This window comes from Oreochromis aureus, linkage group 22 (genome assembly GCF_013358895.1).
Source record: "Oreochromis aureus strain Israel breed Guangdong linkage group 22, ZZ_aureus, whole genome shotgun sequence".
NCBI lineage: Eukaryota > Metazoa > Chordata > Actinopteri > Cichliformes > Cichlidae > Oreochromis > Oreochromis aureus.
Window position 1 is genome coordinate 4,134,536 of NC_052962.1, and position 18,621 is coordinate 4,153,156.

Consider the following 18,621-nt stretch of genomic DNA (forward strand, 5'->3'; position numbering starts at 1 on the left):
CTAAGCAGATTCTTACTCTGGATGGCATTACCTTGGCCTCCAGTAACACTGTGAGGAACCTTGGAGTCATTTTTGACCAGGACATGTCCTTCAATGCACATATTAAACAAATATGTAAGACTGCTTTCTTCCATTTGCGCAACATCTCTAAAATTAGAAATATCCTGTCTCAGAGTGATGCTGAAAAACTAGTTCATGCATTTATTACTTCCAGGCTGGACTACTGTAATTCATTATTATCAGGATGTCCTAAAAACTCGCTGAAAAGCCTTCAGTTAATCCAAAATGCTGCAGCAAGAGTACTGACAGGGACTAGAAAGAGAGAGCATATTTCTCCTGTATTGGCTTCCCTTCATTGGCTTCCTGTTAAATCCAGAATTGAATTCAAAATCCTGCTCCTCACATACAAGGTCTTAAATAATCAGGCCCCATCTTATCTTAATGACCTTGTAGTACCATATCACCCTATTAGAGCACTTCGCTCTCGCACTGCAGGCTTACTTGTTGTTCCTAGAGTATTTAAAAGTAGAATGGGAGGGAGAACCTTCAGTTTTCAGGCCCCTCTTCTGTGGAACCAGCTTCCAGTTTGGATTCGGGAGACAGACACTATCTCTACTTTCAAGATTAGGCTTAAAACTTTCCTTTTTGCTAAAGCATATAGTTAGGGCTGGACCAGGTGACCCTGAATCCTCCCTTAGTTATGCTGCAATAGACGTAGGCTGCCGGGGAGTCCCATGATGCATTGAGTTTTTCCTTTCCAGTCACCTTTCTCACTCAGTATGTGTTAATAGACCTCTCTGCATTGAATCATATCTGTTATTAACCTCTGTCTCTCTTCCACAGCAAGAGAATCATCCTGTCTTCCTTCTCTCACCCCAACCAGTTGCAGCAGATGGCCCCTCCCCTCCCTGAGCCTGGTTCTGCCGGAGGTTTCTTCCTGTTAAAAGGGAGTTTTTCCTTCCCACTGTCGCCAAAGTGCTTGCTCATAGGGGGTCATATGATTGTTGGGTTTTTCTCTGTACCTATGAAGCGCCTTGAGGCGACTTTTGTTGTGATTTGGCGCTATATAAATAAAATTGAATTGAATTGAACTGCAAGCTTTTGTCCCAGTAAAAGTTTTAATGGTGATCACAGGAAGGTTGCTAGAAACACGTTTTTCTTCCACTCAGCCTGAGCTCACATCTCTGTAACGGCTCCTCTTTGCTGCGTGTAAACAGACTCCAGCTCCATGTTAAACTCTCAACAGCAGCAGTGAAGTCATCTTCACTGCTGCTGTGTGTATGTGTCCCCAAATTTCAGTTATATGAGAAATTTACAATTGTGAGAAAGATTTTCACCTTTTTAAACCCTTTGGTTTGATAATAAAGACACTGAGGACAATCTGATGATATTTACTCAGTGAAAACTCTAACTCCTCTAAATGTATCACAATCAAATGATTTTCCAAGTCTTTGAGGCTAAGTTCCTTCAAATCCAGCTGTCAAGTGATATTCAACTCTAGTCAACTTTTTTTTGTTGATCTCTGTTTAGCAAGAACTGCAGTGGATTGAAGAGGCTGATGGAAAAGCTAAACACAGTCACTACAGTGATTTTAATGAGAGTCATTTGGAGGAAACTGAAAAATGATCATGTCTTTTGTATCTCTAGCCTGGAATTCAAAGAGAGACATATTTTGTAAATTGAAGATGGGACTTAAACTACATGTAATCCATGTTTATATGTAGACATAAAAGCCTTTAATGCCCAAAACTGAAATAACAACAAGAAAGTCGTTTCTGGGACTTGATCAAATGAGAATAAATAATGTCTTTTTGGACTGCCTATAAAGAAATGTACACACACAAAAATCATGAAATTACAGAAAGATGATGAGAGTTTTATCATAGCAGACTTTTCACTGGCTGCTGATCTTGCTTGCTTCTCTCTTTCATAATCAAATTGAATTTTTTTTAAGTTTTCATTTTGATGAAATAATTTTTAAAAGTTAAGAGATGAAATACTTTCCAATAAAAATTTCTTTCGGCTGAAATAGTCTACTGTGTCCAGGAGGGGGCGAAAATGCGCCAGTCAACTAGTTTGTTGACTAAACGAAGAAGACCAATTTCCGGACTTGAGTTGAATAATTGTACTTGGGAATGTTGTGGTCTGGGACTTTGTCCTGCCTGTCGCCGTTTTCCTATATTTATTTATTTATTTAATCCTGCCGTGTTAGATACGGTTTCTGTGCACTTGATGGCGGTGTGCGCTCACGTCTCCAGAGTCCGTTCACTTTACAAGAGAATTTTGGTCCTGCACCGCTTCCTGCCCATAGAGCTCCGAGCCCTTGGTGACCAATATGTGAAGGACGAGTTTAGAAGACATAAGAGTGCAGAACCCAAGGAGGTCAAGAGCTTCATGAAAGAGTGGGAGGTAAGGCGGGTCACGGCGGTCAAGCCAGCCGCGGCTAGACTTTTGTTGCACTATATTTCAGATATTACGGTACAGGTGCCGACTGTCTTCTTTATCCTGCAGATTTTCACCATTTTACTCCGTAGTCCAGTAGACATTTGGCTATATTTGCAATTAGAATAAATTATCATCCTTACGTTAACGTATTGTTGAAAATCATTAATAAGAGACAGAAAATGACATAATATAAAATAATTTGTCTTCTCACAGCACTCTACGTGTATTAAAAAAATAAAAAGACTGAAATGCCATTTTTTAACTGCAATTACCAGAATACGGTGCCATAACTATTTCACTTACTCGGGGCGATCTCCTCTCGACCTCTGGTGACTTGTGACCTGTGTCCTTGAGGCTCAAGGATCTCAAGCATAGCAAAAAATGCATCATTAATATTCGGTTACTGCTCAAGAACATTTAAATACATGTCATTTGACTAATATTACTGCTTTTCCTCATTTTCTTACCCCACTGGATGCTGGTTTAGCAATGATTTGATGATTAGTAGTTATTTAGCGTGATTTAAATTAGATCCTAATCCAAAGAAATAATAAAAAATATATGAAACATTTCTCACTGATTCAAAAAGGAAGACAGGATTTCAAATCATTTGAATATAGTTATTCCCAATGAAGATTTATTCCATTCATGTTAATGTATATTTCACTGCATAGCAATAAAAATAGCAGCCACAATGTTTTTAATAAGTGTGTGGGAGAGCAGATGCTAAATGCTCAAACTTGATGCAATCTATGTTTGTTTCCTTCATCCCCAATCTCCATGGCAGAACTACAAGAACTCTCTGCAGACTCAGGTTCTGGAGTCAGCTGGGGAAAGATACAGCTCAGTGAAGTTTGGGGACAACTTGTCACAGAAAAAGCTCAATGAATTCCAGGATGAACAGATCAGCCAACTGTATGAACTCATGGTGGAAGCCACCAAATCCAAAAGACAGTTTGACATACAAGAGGACAGGAAGTGAAGCTGCAGGCCAGAGAGCTGTGCTTGGACAGAAAGAAAAAAAACAAAACAACAACAACATATGACTATGATGAATTTAAAACTGTGAGTGCTTTAGGTAAAGGGTGGTGCTCAAAGTATTCTTTTAAGAATATTTGATTACGTTAAAATGCTGTGTATTAATTCTGTGTTGCTTTGTGTGACCCTTTTTTTTTTGTTTTTTGGTGCAAATAAAAGTGATGTCATGCTACTCCTGAAGTACATTAGCACACTAATAATATAAGCATAATGGTAATTTCACATCCAGCCGTATCACAATACGGCTGTCCAGTGACTGTTTGCATTTTGCCCTGCATTTCTTCAGTATTCCTCTTTTGAATTCCATTTTCTTGTTCTGCAATTTCTGCCTTTTAAAATCTTTAGACAGCTCTTAATGTCTGCCATGTAAATGTGATCCAGCATGTTTAAAGTAGGGTCATCTACTCATTGGAGGGTCAGTGTTTTAGTCCTCAATTGTCCTTGGGCAAAATACTGAATCCTAAATTCTTCCCAGTGCATCTATCAGACCTGTAAGTGTGAATGTTAGATTTTTCACAAGTGCTAAAAGGCATAGAATAAAGTGTTGTATTAAAGTATGTGAATATGAAAATGTTGCTTGTAGGATCGAATTCTTTGAGTGCTTAGTAAGACTAGAAAAATGCTATGTAAATATTACTACATTTGCTGTAGCACTATTAATTTAATTGCACCAGGTTTGTCTTTATCCAAATTTATCCTGTAGCCGTTTTCCTATATTTATTTATTTATTTAATCCTGCCGTGTTAGATACGGTTTCTGTGCACTTGATGGCGGTGTGCGCTCACGTCTCCAGAGTCCGTTCACTTTACAAGAGAATCCTGCGCCGCTTCCTGCCAATAGAGCTCCGAGCCCTTGGTGACCAATATGTGAAGGACGAGTTTAGAAGACATAAGAGTGCAGAACCCAAGGAGGTCAAGAGCTTCATGAAAGAGTGGGAGGTAAGGCGGGTCATGGCGGTCAAGCCAGCCGCAGCTAGACTTTTGTTGCACTATATTTCAGATATTACGGTACAGGTGCCGACTGTCTTCTTTATCCTGCAGATTTTCACCATTTTACTCCGTAGTCCAGTAGACATTTGGCTATATTTGCAATTAGAATAAATTATCATCCTTACGTTAACGTATTGTTGAAAATCATTAAGAAGAGACAGAAAATGACATAATATAAAATAATTTGTCTTCTCACAGCACTGTACGTGTATTAAAAAAATAAAAAGACTGAAATGCCATTTTTTTTTAAATGCAAATTGGTAGCTCTAATGGAAACTAAGTAATTTTCTTGTTTATCTCTTAAATATTTTGAACATCTGTGACACAGCACAGAAAAAGCAACCCAAAGATGTAGACTGAGTCAACCAAGCAATCAAGACAAGCGTACTTTTTAATCCCAAAAAGTTGATTCTGTTCATCTGAACGTAGCGTTTTCAGTGGGAAGTCTCTAGTCTCAGCTGACTGCAGGTTTCCCCAACTTTATAAAACATACCTTTGCACAATTACTGAAACTATCACCACTGGCGAGCAATGGGCTGTGAGATCAGTTTTTCCTCCAAGGTTCCTCACAGTGTTACTGGAAGCCAAGGTAATTCCATTCAGAGTAAGCATCTGGTTAGATGTTATATTTCTAACATTTTTATGGCAGAGTACCATAACCTCAGTTTTATCTGAATTTAGAAGCAGAAAATTAGAGGCCATCCAGGTCTTTCTTGCGGTTTAACTAATTTGTGTGTGTTATCTGGCTTCATGGATAGATAGAGCTGGGTGTCATCACCATAGCATGAAATGTAATGCTATGGCTTCTGATGATACTGTCTAAGGGAAGCATTTATAATGTAAACAGAATTGGTCCTAGCACTGAACCCTGTGGAACTCTATAATTAACATTAGTGTGTGAAGAGGACTCTCCATTTACATGAACAAATTGGAGTTTATTAGTAGATATGATACAAACCACTGCAGTGGAGTGCGTGTAATAACTAAAGCATGCTCTAATCGCTCTAATAGGATATTATGGTTGATGCTATCGAACGCTGCACTGAGGTCTAGCAGGACAAGCACAGAGATGAGTCCACTGTCAGAGGCCATAAGAAGATCATTTGTAACCTTCACTAAAGCTGTTTCTGTGCTGCGATGAGCTCTGAAACCTGACTGAAACTCTTCAAATAAGCCATTCCTCTGCAGATGATCTGTTAGCTGTTTGACAACTCCTCTTTCAAGAATGTTTGATATGAAAGGAAGGTTGGAGATTGGCCTATAATTAGCTAACAGTCAACTGATGGCCTTTTGAGTAATGGTTTAACTACTGCCTGCTGAAGACCTGTGGTCCATAGCCTGTTAATAAAGATTGGTTGATCATATTTAAGATTGAAGCATTAATTAATGGCAGGACTTCTTTGAGCAGTCTTGCAGGAATGGAGTCAAAAAGACATAGTTTGGAGCAGGTGTGTCAAATTCAGTTGCACACTTTAGGCCGGATATAAATGTACGCCGGGCTGGATGTGGCCTGCGGGCCTTGAGTTTGACACATTTGGTTTAGAAGAAGTAATTGCTAATTCAGAAAGATCAATTGAAGACAAGAAAAGTCTAAATAAATGTCAGTAGTATTGAAAGAAACTGTGCATAATTTTACTTCTGGGAGATGGCTATGAGAACTTTCTCTAAATGTTAAATACTATTTATCGTGCAGCCGTAGAACGAACTCATTATACACATAAAACAAAATCTATACGTGACTCGGATCTTTACACATACCTAAAAGACAAAATGCAGCAGCAAAATCAGTCGACACACACAGCAGTAGGCCTCTCTTCATAAGATAACATAAGAACTTTATTTATCCCGAGGGAAATTCTTTTGTCATACACATGCTCAATGCAGCAAGAGAGACAGAGGAACAGAGGAATAAGATATACAATATATACAATAAGAATGTATTAGCAGTATACAGTAATATACAGTAGGATAGTGCAAAATATAATATCAAATAACTAACGAAGTAACAATACAACTATATCCTGAAAAATAAATAACTTAGCTATCAGTGCAGGTGATTCTAAAAAGTGACATAGTATATTGTGCAATTGAATAAAAGAGAGTAGCAGCGTATGATGGGGAGATGATGATTGGGTGATATTGCATGGTCTGAATGGGAACAGAATAACTTTGGTATTAATCCTGAGGAAAATCACCAACAGAGCAAGGAAGAGTTGTACAGTCTTATTGCCACCCATACGAAGGATTTCCTGTGGCGGTCAGTTCTGCATTTCAGGGCGATGAGTCTTTAGCTGCGTGTGCTCCGATAGTCCATCATGGAGGTGTGCATGGGGTGGGAGGGTTGTCCATGATACAAAGAAGCTTTTTTTTTAGCATTCATCCCTGTTAAGCACAAGTGAAAAACACATAAATGGGTGGTATAATCGATAAATGGAAGTTTTGATTGGTATTTTTCTCATTCAGAGTAACCAAAAGCACTTTGGGGACCTTTAGCCTTAAGAACTAATACTTAGTAAAGCAAAATACACTAAATGTAAGGAGCTACAGAGAATGTGCTTTACCAGTGTGCAGTCTGGGTGGGAACCCCCACACATGCAACATGCTTACTTGCAGTGTCCCAGTGGAAACAACAGTGACATGTGGACCCTTAGTATTAAAAAAATTATATTTAAATAGTAAAACATAAAATTTATACAATGCAGTTTTGAGAAAGTTCACTGTGACTCACTCAGTACATTATATCTCAGCTACACCTGCCCTCCTGAATCCTCCGGACTCTGAAAAGAACAAGGATAGGACATCTTGGCTTCTCACTTCACCTCTCCAACAAACATTCACCTGGATGCGTGCTTCCAGAATCGATGCTGTTAAAATTTCAAAAGTAAGAAAATCTGCCATGTTTACTCCTTAGAAAATATCCTCCTAACTTACCTGTTCACATTCAATGGAGTAATACGCTTCTCCTCTCTTACAGTGATCAATCCTCTGTGATTACCTGTGTCCAGTGTTAAATAGAATCTTTATTCTGATTAATCAGCTATTGTGTGTGTGACACAATATGACAATATATAATAATAGAACAACACTAAATGGAATATGTAAGCAACACAAAAAAATGCACAAAAACGTTAAAAATGTTAATAGCTGTCATTGCCACTATTATTGTCTTTTCTTTTAGCATAGCTATTTGTAGAAAAATTAATAATTCAAATATTGGATTGTGTTAAGGATTATAATAACAACCAGCAACAACAATAATGGCAATGGTAACAAGCCAAGAAGGAAGAACAGGATGAGTGATTAATATTAATAATGGATAACTGATTTAAGTTAAATATTAGATATTCCAGAAAATGTTTCCACCAGGCTGTCAGAGTGGCTGAATGGTAGGTCTGAAACTCCAATATTTTCCCAAATTGTGTGTTATATGTCTAACCAAGTGATTTGCCAAAGAATAATGGCAAAAATATGGAGTTCTAGGACTCTTTGTGTTTTTGTTTTTTGGATAGTTGCCAGTTTTACTCATGGGTGTCTTGTTTTTCAAGTAGAATGTTGGGATGACTGAATCTAGAGGAGCAAACCAGCTCATTGCTTGATGGGTCAGAATTATAGAAAATAAGTACAGCGGCCCCTCGCTATAGCGCGATTCACCTTTTTCCTTTTTTTTTTTCCAGTGTCCTAATTAGCTGTAGACCATTGTCAATCAATCTTGTGCTGTGTCTCCTGTACAGGACAGAATGCGTTCAGCTTGTCAAATGTACATAAATCTTTGATCCCTAGCAGTGTGACTCTGAAGTGCTGTACTGTATGCAGAGGTGGGTCGAGTATCCAAAAATTGTACTCAAGTAAGAGTATCATTACTTTAAAATATTATTACTCAAGTAAAAGTAAAAAGTAGTCGTCAAAAAAGTTACTCGAGTAAGAGTAAAAAAGTACTTGGTGAAAAGGCTACTCAAGTAGGAGTATCTAGTGAGTAACTGTTTGAAATGTCCGATTTATTTTATAAATAAATGCTATCAGACAATCAAAAATAAATAAATATACAAATTTTAGTATTTTCAAAAGGAATATATGTAAAAAGATCCACAAAATAAGGCACAACAATTCTAATTTCAAGATTTCAGTTTTTCACAACGTAAAGCTTTTTCAAGCAAAACCCACAGTGAATATATTCGCATTTACAGCAGCCTCAGAGAAAACATTAGAACGAGGCAACTTCAACATAACAGACTGCAGCTGATGCGCCAGAATGTCATACTAGGGGTGGTTCTTTTAAATACAAGGAGGGATTAAGTAAATCAGAAACGAATGACAAAGAGATGCAACAGGTATAATCAGGAAAAGTTTATTCCCAAGGCAGGCAGCAGGAATAAAAAAAACAAAAACAAAAAAAACATCTGTGCTAAAATCCCATAAGAATAGACATTCTAACAAAACTTATTCTGTATACTAAAATACCCTGAAGTATAGACAGTGGATTAACACAATGTAATATGTAAAAATGTAAAAACTACACTCACAAATAAACACTGAAATCAGAGTAAAACTAATTATAAAAGACAAATACAAATTTCCACTATGTGGATGTTCATATGTGTATGGCTCACTTTACCATAAATTGTTTCTTCAGTGAAATGGTGGTTCAGCTTCAGCTGAAAGATTAATTGCCTCTGTTTTCAGTTTTGTTCAAAAAGAATGACTTCATATAGGGAAAAATATATATCACATATGCAGGACACCTTAAACTAATTTTTAAATTAAGCAGCAAGGCAGAACAAAGTCGGGGCTGTATCAAGACACAGGGACTAAACCCCAATTCAACCAGACCCAGAACTGATCTGGAATTAAAACAGGACTACAACAGTTCAAAATCAGGACTACTTAGGACTTAACCAGGACAGAACTAGAACCAGAACTAGATGATAGTAGCACTAAAACCATCATAGACCTGCACTACACTTATTTTTTAATTCTACCAAAGTCCACTATTTAGATTCAGAAAAGTTTATATAATTATTTAGCCTTGTTGTGCAAACAAGCCTGCATAACTTAATAAATATAGAATTTGAAAAATAACAAACCTAAAAAGAAACACTAGGTACGAGATACATGAGTTCCTGTGATACGGTGATACTTTTGGTAAACAACCATTTGACTAACATGTGTGTCTCACCTGCTCTTGTTCCTCTCTCTCCCTCTTTGTGCTGACATTCATCAAATATACAGTGGAAACCAGATATTTATAAACTCTTCAGATAAAAACACAAACATTTTTAATTGTAACATCAAATCAGACAGCAGTTTGCTCTCAAGGTTCTTGCTGTGAAGCTGTGACCGTTTGGCAGTGAACAGGAGTCCTGCATGACTAAAAAGTCTCTCACAGGCTGCAGATGCAGGAAGAGCTGTATTGACTTTGATCGACAGCTTCTTGATCTGAGGAAAGCCATGCAATAGATCCACACCTCCAGTGAATGGACATGAAAGTTACCTCTCCAGTTCCTCTGCTTCTGGCTTTCCTGACCCCATGGATCCATCATCTTCGTCGGTTAGGCTGCTGTTTGTCCTGGCCTCATCCAGCTCTGTGTCTAGGTGATGTCTGATGAAGTGGAGACCTGTGGAAAGACGTAAGGTTTTCAAAAGAATTAGGTCTGGTCATCATAGTGCTGTATACACTGCCAAGCTGCAGATGTTTGTTTGGAGCTAGCCTCCAAAAGCTGCCCATACACTGTGCGATTTTTGGCCCATTTTGAGACGATTTTTCAGTCGCGCAACAGTTTTGGGGATCGGCCGTGTTTTGCCTTAATCGTGTGTGCATCGTGTAGTATATATGGGGTAACAAAAAGCAGCTAACACCTCACGACCAGCTCCCAATCATCAATCGTATTGTCGCATGATTATCAAACCAGTTTGAAATCCACGACTACAACAACCAAGAGTTGAATGGACATTGCTGCTCAATCACAGCTGCTTGGTCAATGTTTTTCATTAGTAATTTAGCAGAGTTGATGTGTGTCTGAGTGAGTGAAAGACAGAGAGAGGGAGAGCAAGTGACAGATTTTGTATGATAAGCTTCATGTTATGGACGCACAGTTTGAGTACTCAGGTCGCATCAGAGCATCAGGCCGTATAGTGTGAGACCCTGCATCGTGACCTATGAACTTCTAACCTCTGCGATTTAATTGTACAGTTTGAGCAGGAGCGGAATAACGTGACTGAAAAAACTCGCACAGTGTTTGCCCAGCTTAATGTGGACTGTTTAAACTAAACAAGCTGCTGTTTCACATAATAAACCCTGTCAGCCGCAGTATTGCCTTCTGTTTTAACAGTTAAAGCAGTAGAGACGAGCTGTTTGCATGTGCGTGGAACTCTAGCGTCATTAACCAGGCTAGCTGTTAGCTTAAAGCTCACGCTAGCTAACCAGCGAGCAGTTAAAAAGACAGCCGAAGCTGCACAAAACACCCACAAACTTATCTCACTACAACGTAGGGCCGGAAATATGACTCGCAGCTCGAGCTCGACACAGCTGCTGTAACATAAGACTGACATCCAGCTAACCACAGCTAAAAAGATATTTAGAGAAAACTTACCGTTTCATCAGGTTAAACGAGTTGAGTTGTTTCACGCTGGTTTGTTTTGGCTCTGACTGAAGACACCGACACTGAAGACATAGCTGTTCTTTTGTGCTGCTTTTAAGCGAAACATTCTTTGTATGTGAGGCCAAAGATGTTCGTCCTCTTCAGCTCTAGCGTAGACTCTGCCATCACATTTCTTCTTTCCGTGTGTCCGCTACTTTGAAACGCTTGGGCCGCTCTGCCCGCCACGGTTTCACACTGGTCATGTGACTGTATGGCCACGTCTCATTGGTAAAAAAGTTACCGGAAACTCCACTGACGGCATGTTATCTAATGTGTTAAACTAATTATTTTTTTTAAAGTAACGAGTCGAATTTTGCAAATGTAGCGGAGTAAAAGTACCGTTTCTTCTTCATAAATGTACTCAAGTAAAAGTAAAAAGTATTGTGCAAAAAAGGTACTTAAAAAGTACATTTTTTTCAAAAACTTACTCAAGTAAATGTAACGGAGTAAATGTAGCTCGTTACTACCCACCTCTGACTGTATGTTTGTAAGTTTTCTCCCCAACAAACACAACAATGTCGATGAAACGTTTTGCACCGTCAAAGGCAACCGCGGGTGACTTTGGTTTCATTCTATAATACAGGACTTATTTTTCCTTATAAGGTTTGAACTTTGAGAGTGTTTAAACAAGAGAGAAAAGTGTGAAAATGTTCATGCCTGTCTGAGAAAAGTGTGTAGTGAGGGGTTTTACAGCCTTAAAACATCTATAATAATTGTAAAAAATAAAGTTGGCTACTTCGCGGATTTCACTTATCGCAGGTTATTTTTGGAACATAACTCCTGCGATAAACGAAGGACCTCTGTAGTTTACATTTGGAAGTACAGACATTTTGAGTAATGCCTGTAATCAATAGTGGTAGGACCCAACCAGTGTTTAAGGACATAACTTAATGTTTTAAATAATGGTGTGAATGTCAGATAAACCAACTCAAAGAGCCCGGGGGAAAGATGTAAATTGTCATGGCCATTAATTAATTGACATTGATCAATGGTCACTGATCAGTGGTTGCTGATCAATGGTCATGACAGTTTGCATATTAATGATCAGGAAACTTGTTTCTCAGTGGTGCTCGTTTAGTCATCATGCAAATGTACTGTGTAATTGGGAAAACCTGTATTGAGCTAAGACCGAAGAAGTCACTTGGATGAGTGATGAGCCGATGAGTACTGGCAGGCCAAGGGTGGGGTTTGAAGGGATTTTCGTCTGGGTCATGGAACATTGGACCAGGTCTGGATTCAAAAATTATAGATTTATTTCTGACATTTAAAATGGCGATTTCACTCATTTTCAAATCTAATTTCTTACTGCATTTCTCTTTCCTGTTAGCTCATGGATTAGCTATCATATTAGTAAGTGTATTCGCTTTGGGATTAACCACAGGATTAGCTCTTGCATGAGACAACTGATTAACTATTAGATTAGAATTTCCGTGACTCTTCTGGTCCTTCAAAAAGCAATGCAAAGTAGCCGCAGAGATGTCAGGAACTCTCTGATTGAAAGCTTTACACTACTAAGAAGTGTGTGCTTCTACAAAGGACATTCAGCATTGATGTTACACTCTGCCCAACACTGATATCTGAAGAATATAAAGGAACTCAAGCTGAACTTCTGAGTGTGTGCCTCTAGATTCAACCTGACCACCATGTTGGCTAACATGGCTAATGCTAGCATCACTACACGTAGTCACCCACTCTTTGAAGATCATTTTCTCAAATATAACTCAGGAAATGAGTAAAAGTACACATGTGAGGAAGTTACAGACATCCTTCTTAATAACTGCACATGACTGCTTTGGAGTGATTTGAATTGTGGGTTAAAGGAGAAAGAGATTAAGAGGTAAAAGCAGAGGACACAGTCAGTGAGGCTGTCTCTCTAGTTTGAAGTCCAGGTTGCAGGTTTTTCTGTGTGCGTGCTTGATGCCAAAAAGCTCACTCAAAGTTATGTGAAAGCTGTAACGTCCTCCATTACTATGGTATAGAACAGATGTGGGTGTGTCCTCATTTCCCAGAGAAGTTCTAGTTCTTGTCAACAAACACACACAATAATGTAAATGGATACATCGCCTTAACATCACCCGGGATTAAATAACCTAAATGTTTGTACTCTGTGACAATCATTTCTACATCATTTACTGTACACATCTGTTACGTTCCCAAAAAAAGGTCCATGGGATGAGGGAAAGTAACAAAAAGTGTCTGGGTTGAAAAAAGGAGACAAGGAGGCAAAATGGTTAAATGAAAGAGTTTTATTAATGCTGATATTAATCTATTAGTAACTGAACCAAAAGAACTGAACCACAGCACTTAAGGCCTTATAGGCCTATAGAGCATACAGAGAAAATGTAAAAACAATTCAATGAATTTTACCTTCGGTTTCATTGCATATATTACTAATAACAAAGTTTCATTATTTGTATTTTTCCCACACATTTCACTAGTTACTTCTAGTTCTGTAAATAGTTTGAAAATCAGGTTTTTTAAAATCTGGGATTCGAAAATGGTTTTTGTTGTGAGTTTAAATCTTTTTTGTGATTTCCATTTTTGATTTGTAATATTTATTAATAGATAACAATTGAATTTGAATTAGTGGTATAATTTTAAATTATATTATTAAATAATGACCATAGTCCTGTTTAAGTAAATAAAAGAAAGAATAAAAGAATTACAAAAATGCATGTTACCCTGTATTAATATTTAACACACACACACACACACACACACACACACACACAAAAACAGTTAACTGTGACAAAAATGTATATATTTATATAATTTTTATATATCTACTATATTACCAAAATGATTTACTGTTAGCTAAAAATGAGAAGTGTTGGATACATTTTTTTCAAACTCTTCCTTTAAGAAAAGAATAAATGAGAATGCCTCACTACAGATGAAACTGATATCAAAAGTAAAATTACTCTGCAGAAAAATCTTTCACATCAGTGCTAAACGGAAAATTACTGCTGCATATGTTTAAGATTGAGCTCATTTCAAATATTTTCATTGATTTGTAGTGGTAGTCCTGTGAGGACCAGGTGTCCTCCATCAACACTGGCCTACATCTAGAAGTATATTAAAATATACTTGATGAAACTAAAGGCAAATATTTTCTAATTCCATGTTCTGTACTTCACACATGATGATGAAGGTGATTAGCAAGTCAAAATTAATTTCTTACAATACGATTTTGCTTTTCATTATATCTATTTTATTAATAGATTAAAAGGGGTCTTTAACAAAGATTTCACAAAATGTAATTACTATAAGTTAAATGAATGATAAAATTATTTTCATTACAATTCATTGCTTGGATTCATGCATAGAAAGCCTTCAGCTTGACCACACTATCAGAGAGCGGTGTTGTGTTTGCTTTTAATTGCCATCCCCAACAAGCTAGCTCCTCTTTGCAGGTTCTGTGGCTTTACTGCTTTGGCACACTGTGAAGACGTAAATGCTCATCAATTGAGTTTTGTCGTGACAGCTCTTCTAGTCCAAATAAACATAATATGGACATGTTAAGAAAGTTGAACACTTTTTCAGATTTTCATTGGACATGTAGTTATAAAGCAGTTTGGTTGACAGTTTTTGACCTTATCCCAGTTGTGAAAGGTGGTACATCTTTTTCCACTCAGTGGTAACTGCCACTCTGCTGCTGAATAACTGAGAGCTTTCAAGGATAATTAAGGCCACACAACAGTATGTAATGAGTTTAGTTTTTTTCTTGTGAATATCTTCAGTTGTTTACTGTCATACATGGAAATGCAAAATATTATATTTTGGTAGTGTGGGATGGGTTTGAAATTTTACAGCTCACCTTTTAACGTCTGCTTCTTATCTAAGTTCTTTTTAAAGAAGAAAGTTTAAAAGCATACCCCCTCTGTTTTTATATATGTTTTTATTCTTTAGGGAATAAAAGAAGCTTCCACTGAAATGAGTCGAGCTAGACAAGGATCCCCCTCCTTTTCTTTTAATAAATCACTATGAATAAAACTGAGCTGCAATTATAAGTATATTCTGTTCTCAGAAGCTCATTAATCCCCCTCACCTACTTCTCAATGTTGAGCTATTTTTAGATAAGTCACACCCCAACCTAGACACGTCTAAATATAATGAAGGGTGGGATAGATTGGATTGAGTTTGTTTATTATCCTGTTACATGTAACTTGTACAGGAAAGATTTCTTTTTCACAATTTGTTACCAATCCAGTTGTTCAGTCTGACGTCACTGGCCGTGTCTGGGCCTAAACTCCGCTGCAGGTCCATATATCAAACGATCACTGTGGCATTACTGAGAGTTGAAAAACTGTCTAAAGTCTTTCATCTTTAATAAAATGATCAGTGTTCTGCTCTACCAGGTGTAACAATTGAGTTTAACATCCAGGCATCCATGAAAATGGAATTTATGACATTTAACGGCGTTAGAAGTTAGCAGGAAGTTAGCTCGCTAGCTTCTATCTAAATACAATATAGCATGTCCTGACTGCGGGGTTTTGGAAACAAATTCAAACGTACAGCTCTGCTATAACTTCCAACATAAATGAAGACAGAAAACTAAACAGCAGTGACGTTTGTAGGGTTACTGAAGTTTGGCTAGCTGGTATATAATGATGTGCTACGTGACCGCTAGCGACACAGCTATGTTAGCATAACATAAACAAGCTAACTTTTTTTCCACTCGATAAAAGTTAACGTGAGGGTTCTCGGTGGTCAGGAACAAATGTAATCGCATGGCAGGATGCTGTAAAAGGACTAAACTTCAGCCAGGAGAACAAGTGAGATAATCCATCCACAATACGAGGTTAGTCATTCATATACTGCTGCATGGGCTGTGCTGAGTTACATCGTAAGGTTTAAAAACTGAGCTTAAATAAATGATTAGCAGTAATAAAAGCCGAGGGAGGTCAACAGTGATCACTGACTGTTTTAGGAGCTTTTTGAGATTAAATAGAAGAAAATACAAAACATTAAACATGTTAACAACACAAAAGCCATATTAAACGCAGACTACTTTAGGCCCGGAAGTAGGATTCGTCACGTCATCACTGAACAACCGGATACCCATTTGTGTAATGTGTGATTTTGTGGACATTTACAAAAAATCATTGAAACCAGAAAATTTTCTTTACATTTCTCAGATCTGTGCATCGATATAATTCTGTCTCAGAGATCTGCAGATAATTCATTGTACATTTGTATGACATGCACTGTCAACTATGGGACCAAATCATATCCAGTCAGCTGAATTTACCACATGTGTATGTATTTTTTGTTTTTATGTTTAATAAATTTACAAGAATTTCCAGCAAACCTTTTTCAATGTGTCAGTATGGGGTATTGTGTGCAGAATCACAAAATATGGATTATGTAAAGTGCTGTGAACACTTTCTGGATGCATATACCCAGATAGCAAGGAAACATTTAAACAATGTTGAGTCAATATCAGGCGACGTCATTGAATCAACGTTGAAGTGTGACGTTGACCCAACGTCACTCTTGCACCCATTTTTAACGTTGAAACAACGTCAGGTTTTGATGTTGAATCAATGTTGAAACCTGACATTGATTCGACGTTATATTTTCTAACACTGTTGACATTGAAACAATGTCAGATTCTGATATTGAAACACTGTTGAGCTATGGTATTGATTTTCCACCTCTTTCGTACAGTTGCTTTTTATTGAAAAAAAACAAAAAAACAAAAAAGGTCAATAGACATGTATCATTTGCAAAATACTTTATTAAAAGACAAAGTTTCCTATTTACATTTCTATGTTTCACGTCACTTTTTATTATTTACTCCGGGATGGGGATGGATGATGTGCGTCCTGCGCGCCACCCGCATCACGATCTGGAGCATATCTGAGCCATTTCTGGACTGCTTGAGCAAAGACCAACTCAGACATAGAGTTCGCCCCTACCTGCTGCGCCAGGCCATCTAGGACAAAAATAGACACACACACAAAAAAACAAAGACAAAAAGGGAATTAGAGCACATGAATAAGCTCTTGTTAATTGTCTTCAGCAGGGAGAAAGTATGTAAACTCCTAGGCTGATAAACATGAAAATCACCAGGCGGAAATCAGCAAACTGCCGCATTTGATTCCCAAAGAGCTATAAGCTGAAAATGTGATATGTCTTAGCATGGTGTGCCGTGTATCCTTAAAAAAAAAAGAAAACATGGGGTCCTCGGGCTGTACAAAGTGTACAACCCGAGGACAAAACAAGCCGAAGACCAAAGACTCCATCTCCAGATTAACCGGACATGAAAGTCTTGTTATTAAGAAAGACAAAGTAATATAGCAAAAACAGACATAGGAAATGTGAAACGCACCCAGCACATCAATTGATCCCTTTATTGTTCACTTTAGGCTCATAAAACTACAATAAATGTTAAAACTTACCAAATATGCATCTGCACAGCGCTGTCTCTTTAAATGCCCTTTTTGCTTTGTCTGGTCCTTGGTTTTTTTTCCCTGCCCAGTTGAGTACAGAGGCCAGCTCGTTTGTAATGGCATAAACCATTACACGGCGGACTCGCACCTCCAGTGTGGTCCAGCAGCACCAATCAACGCAAAGCGTCTCACCTATAGACACATTTTATGAGATGGAATTAGCGTGTCTCATGTCTTAAATGTGTATGCAAGTGCTTGTGTGTTTACTTCATGTAACTGATGATACAAACATGTCATTTAGTTTTCCTAAAGCCTGATTTTCAAGTCATACAAAGAATAAACCAAAGTATTGGCAGTACAATGTATTTCTATTCCCTTTGTTGGATATTCATTTGTTAGTTCTTGTAACTGCTAAAAGTGTTTACTAGTTTTTGCCTGTCACATATATTTGTTATACCATGTAAACTGTGAAATTCCAAGATTTTCAAACTTGCCTTGTAATAGTGGCCTCACAGAGTCTCTGGAATCTACAGAAAAAAAAAAATCACAACAAGATGACATTCAGGAGTATAAATTGGGTTTTTTTTTAGATAAGAGTACAATGACATTGTGATGCAGCTTTAAAGCTTTTTTAAAAGCATACCATCTATAGGGAAGACATCAGACTCTGCATGCTGGCGAGATCGCAAAGCTGTGTCGGTTTGTGCCGGAGTGGCGAAAGGTGCCGGAAGCTGGGTGGGGCATTATGATCACATCACTCAGGCGTTGGTGGCGCTGTCACTTGGTGTTCGCTCGCTTTGTGGTAGAGTATCACTTCCTGTTCCTGCTCAAACACAGTGGTGTTTCTGAGTAGCTTTTCTGCTTAGCAATTTAATTTAAATCTTTTGATACATCCCTTTTTCATAGTATAATCTTAACGTGCTTCATCTGAATCACCCTTTCTGTGTACTCACTACCTAATTTATAGCCAAAGTATTCACTCACTGTCTCTTTATTGTTTCGCTAGCTTAGCTTAGCTCGTAGCCGACTCGTTAGCACCATGGCTACTTCACCTGTCCCTCCTGCACTTTCCTGCTCATTGTGTCAGATGTTTAGTTACTCCTCGGCCTCCTTTAGCAG

The 18,621-nt window shown here is 37.8% G+C and overlaps 1 protein-coding gene across 1 annotated transcript; it reads left to right on the forward strand.

Moving 5' to 3' along the window:
- Positions 1-2,095: 2,095 nt before the first annotated feature.
- sdhaf3 (succinate dehydrogenase complex assembly factor 3) lies at positions 2,096-4,054 on the forward strand. Its single transcript, XM_031745348.2, has 2 exons — positions 2,096-2,409; positions 3,233-4,054. The coding sequence occupies exons 1-2, from the start codon at positions 2,233-2,235 to the stop codon at positions 3,425-3,427; spliced, it is 372 nt and encodes a 123-aa protein (XP_031601208.1). The 5' UTR covers positions 2,096-2,232; the 3' UTR covers positions 3,428-4,054.
- The last annotated feature ends 14,567 nt before the right edge of the window (positions 4,055-18,621 follow it).

Excerpts from the sequence above, each read along its gene's own strand:
- sdhaf3 (XM_031745348.2), top strand. The coding sequence starts at position 2,233 with ATGGCGGTGTGCGCTCACGTCTCCAGAGTCCGTTCACTTTACAAGAGA. Across the intron at positions 2,410-3,232 it reads GCTTCATGAAAGAGTGGGAG|AACTACAAGAACTCTCTGCA; the intron begins GTAAGGCGGGTC and ends TCTCCATGGCAG.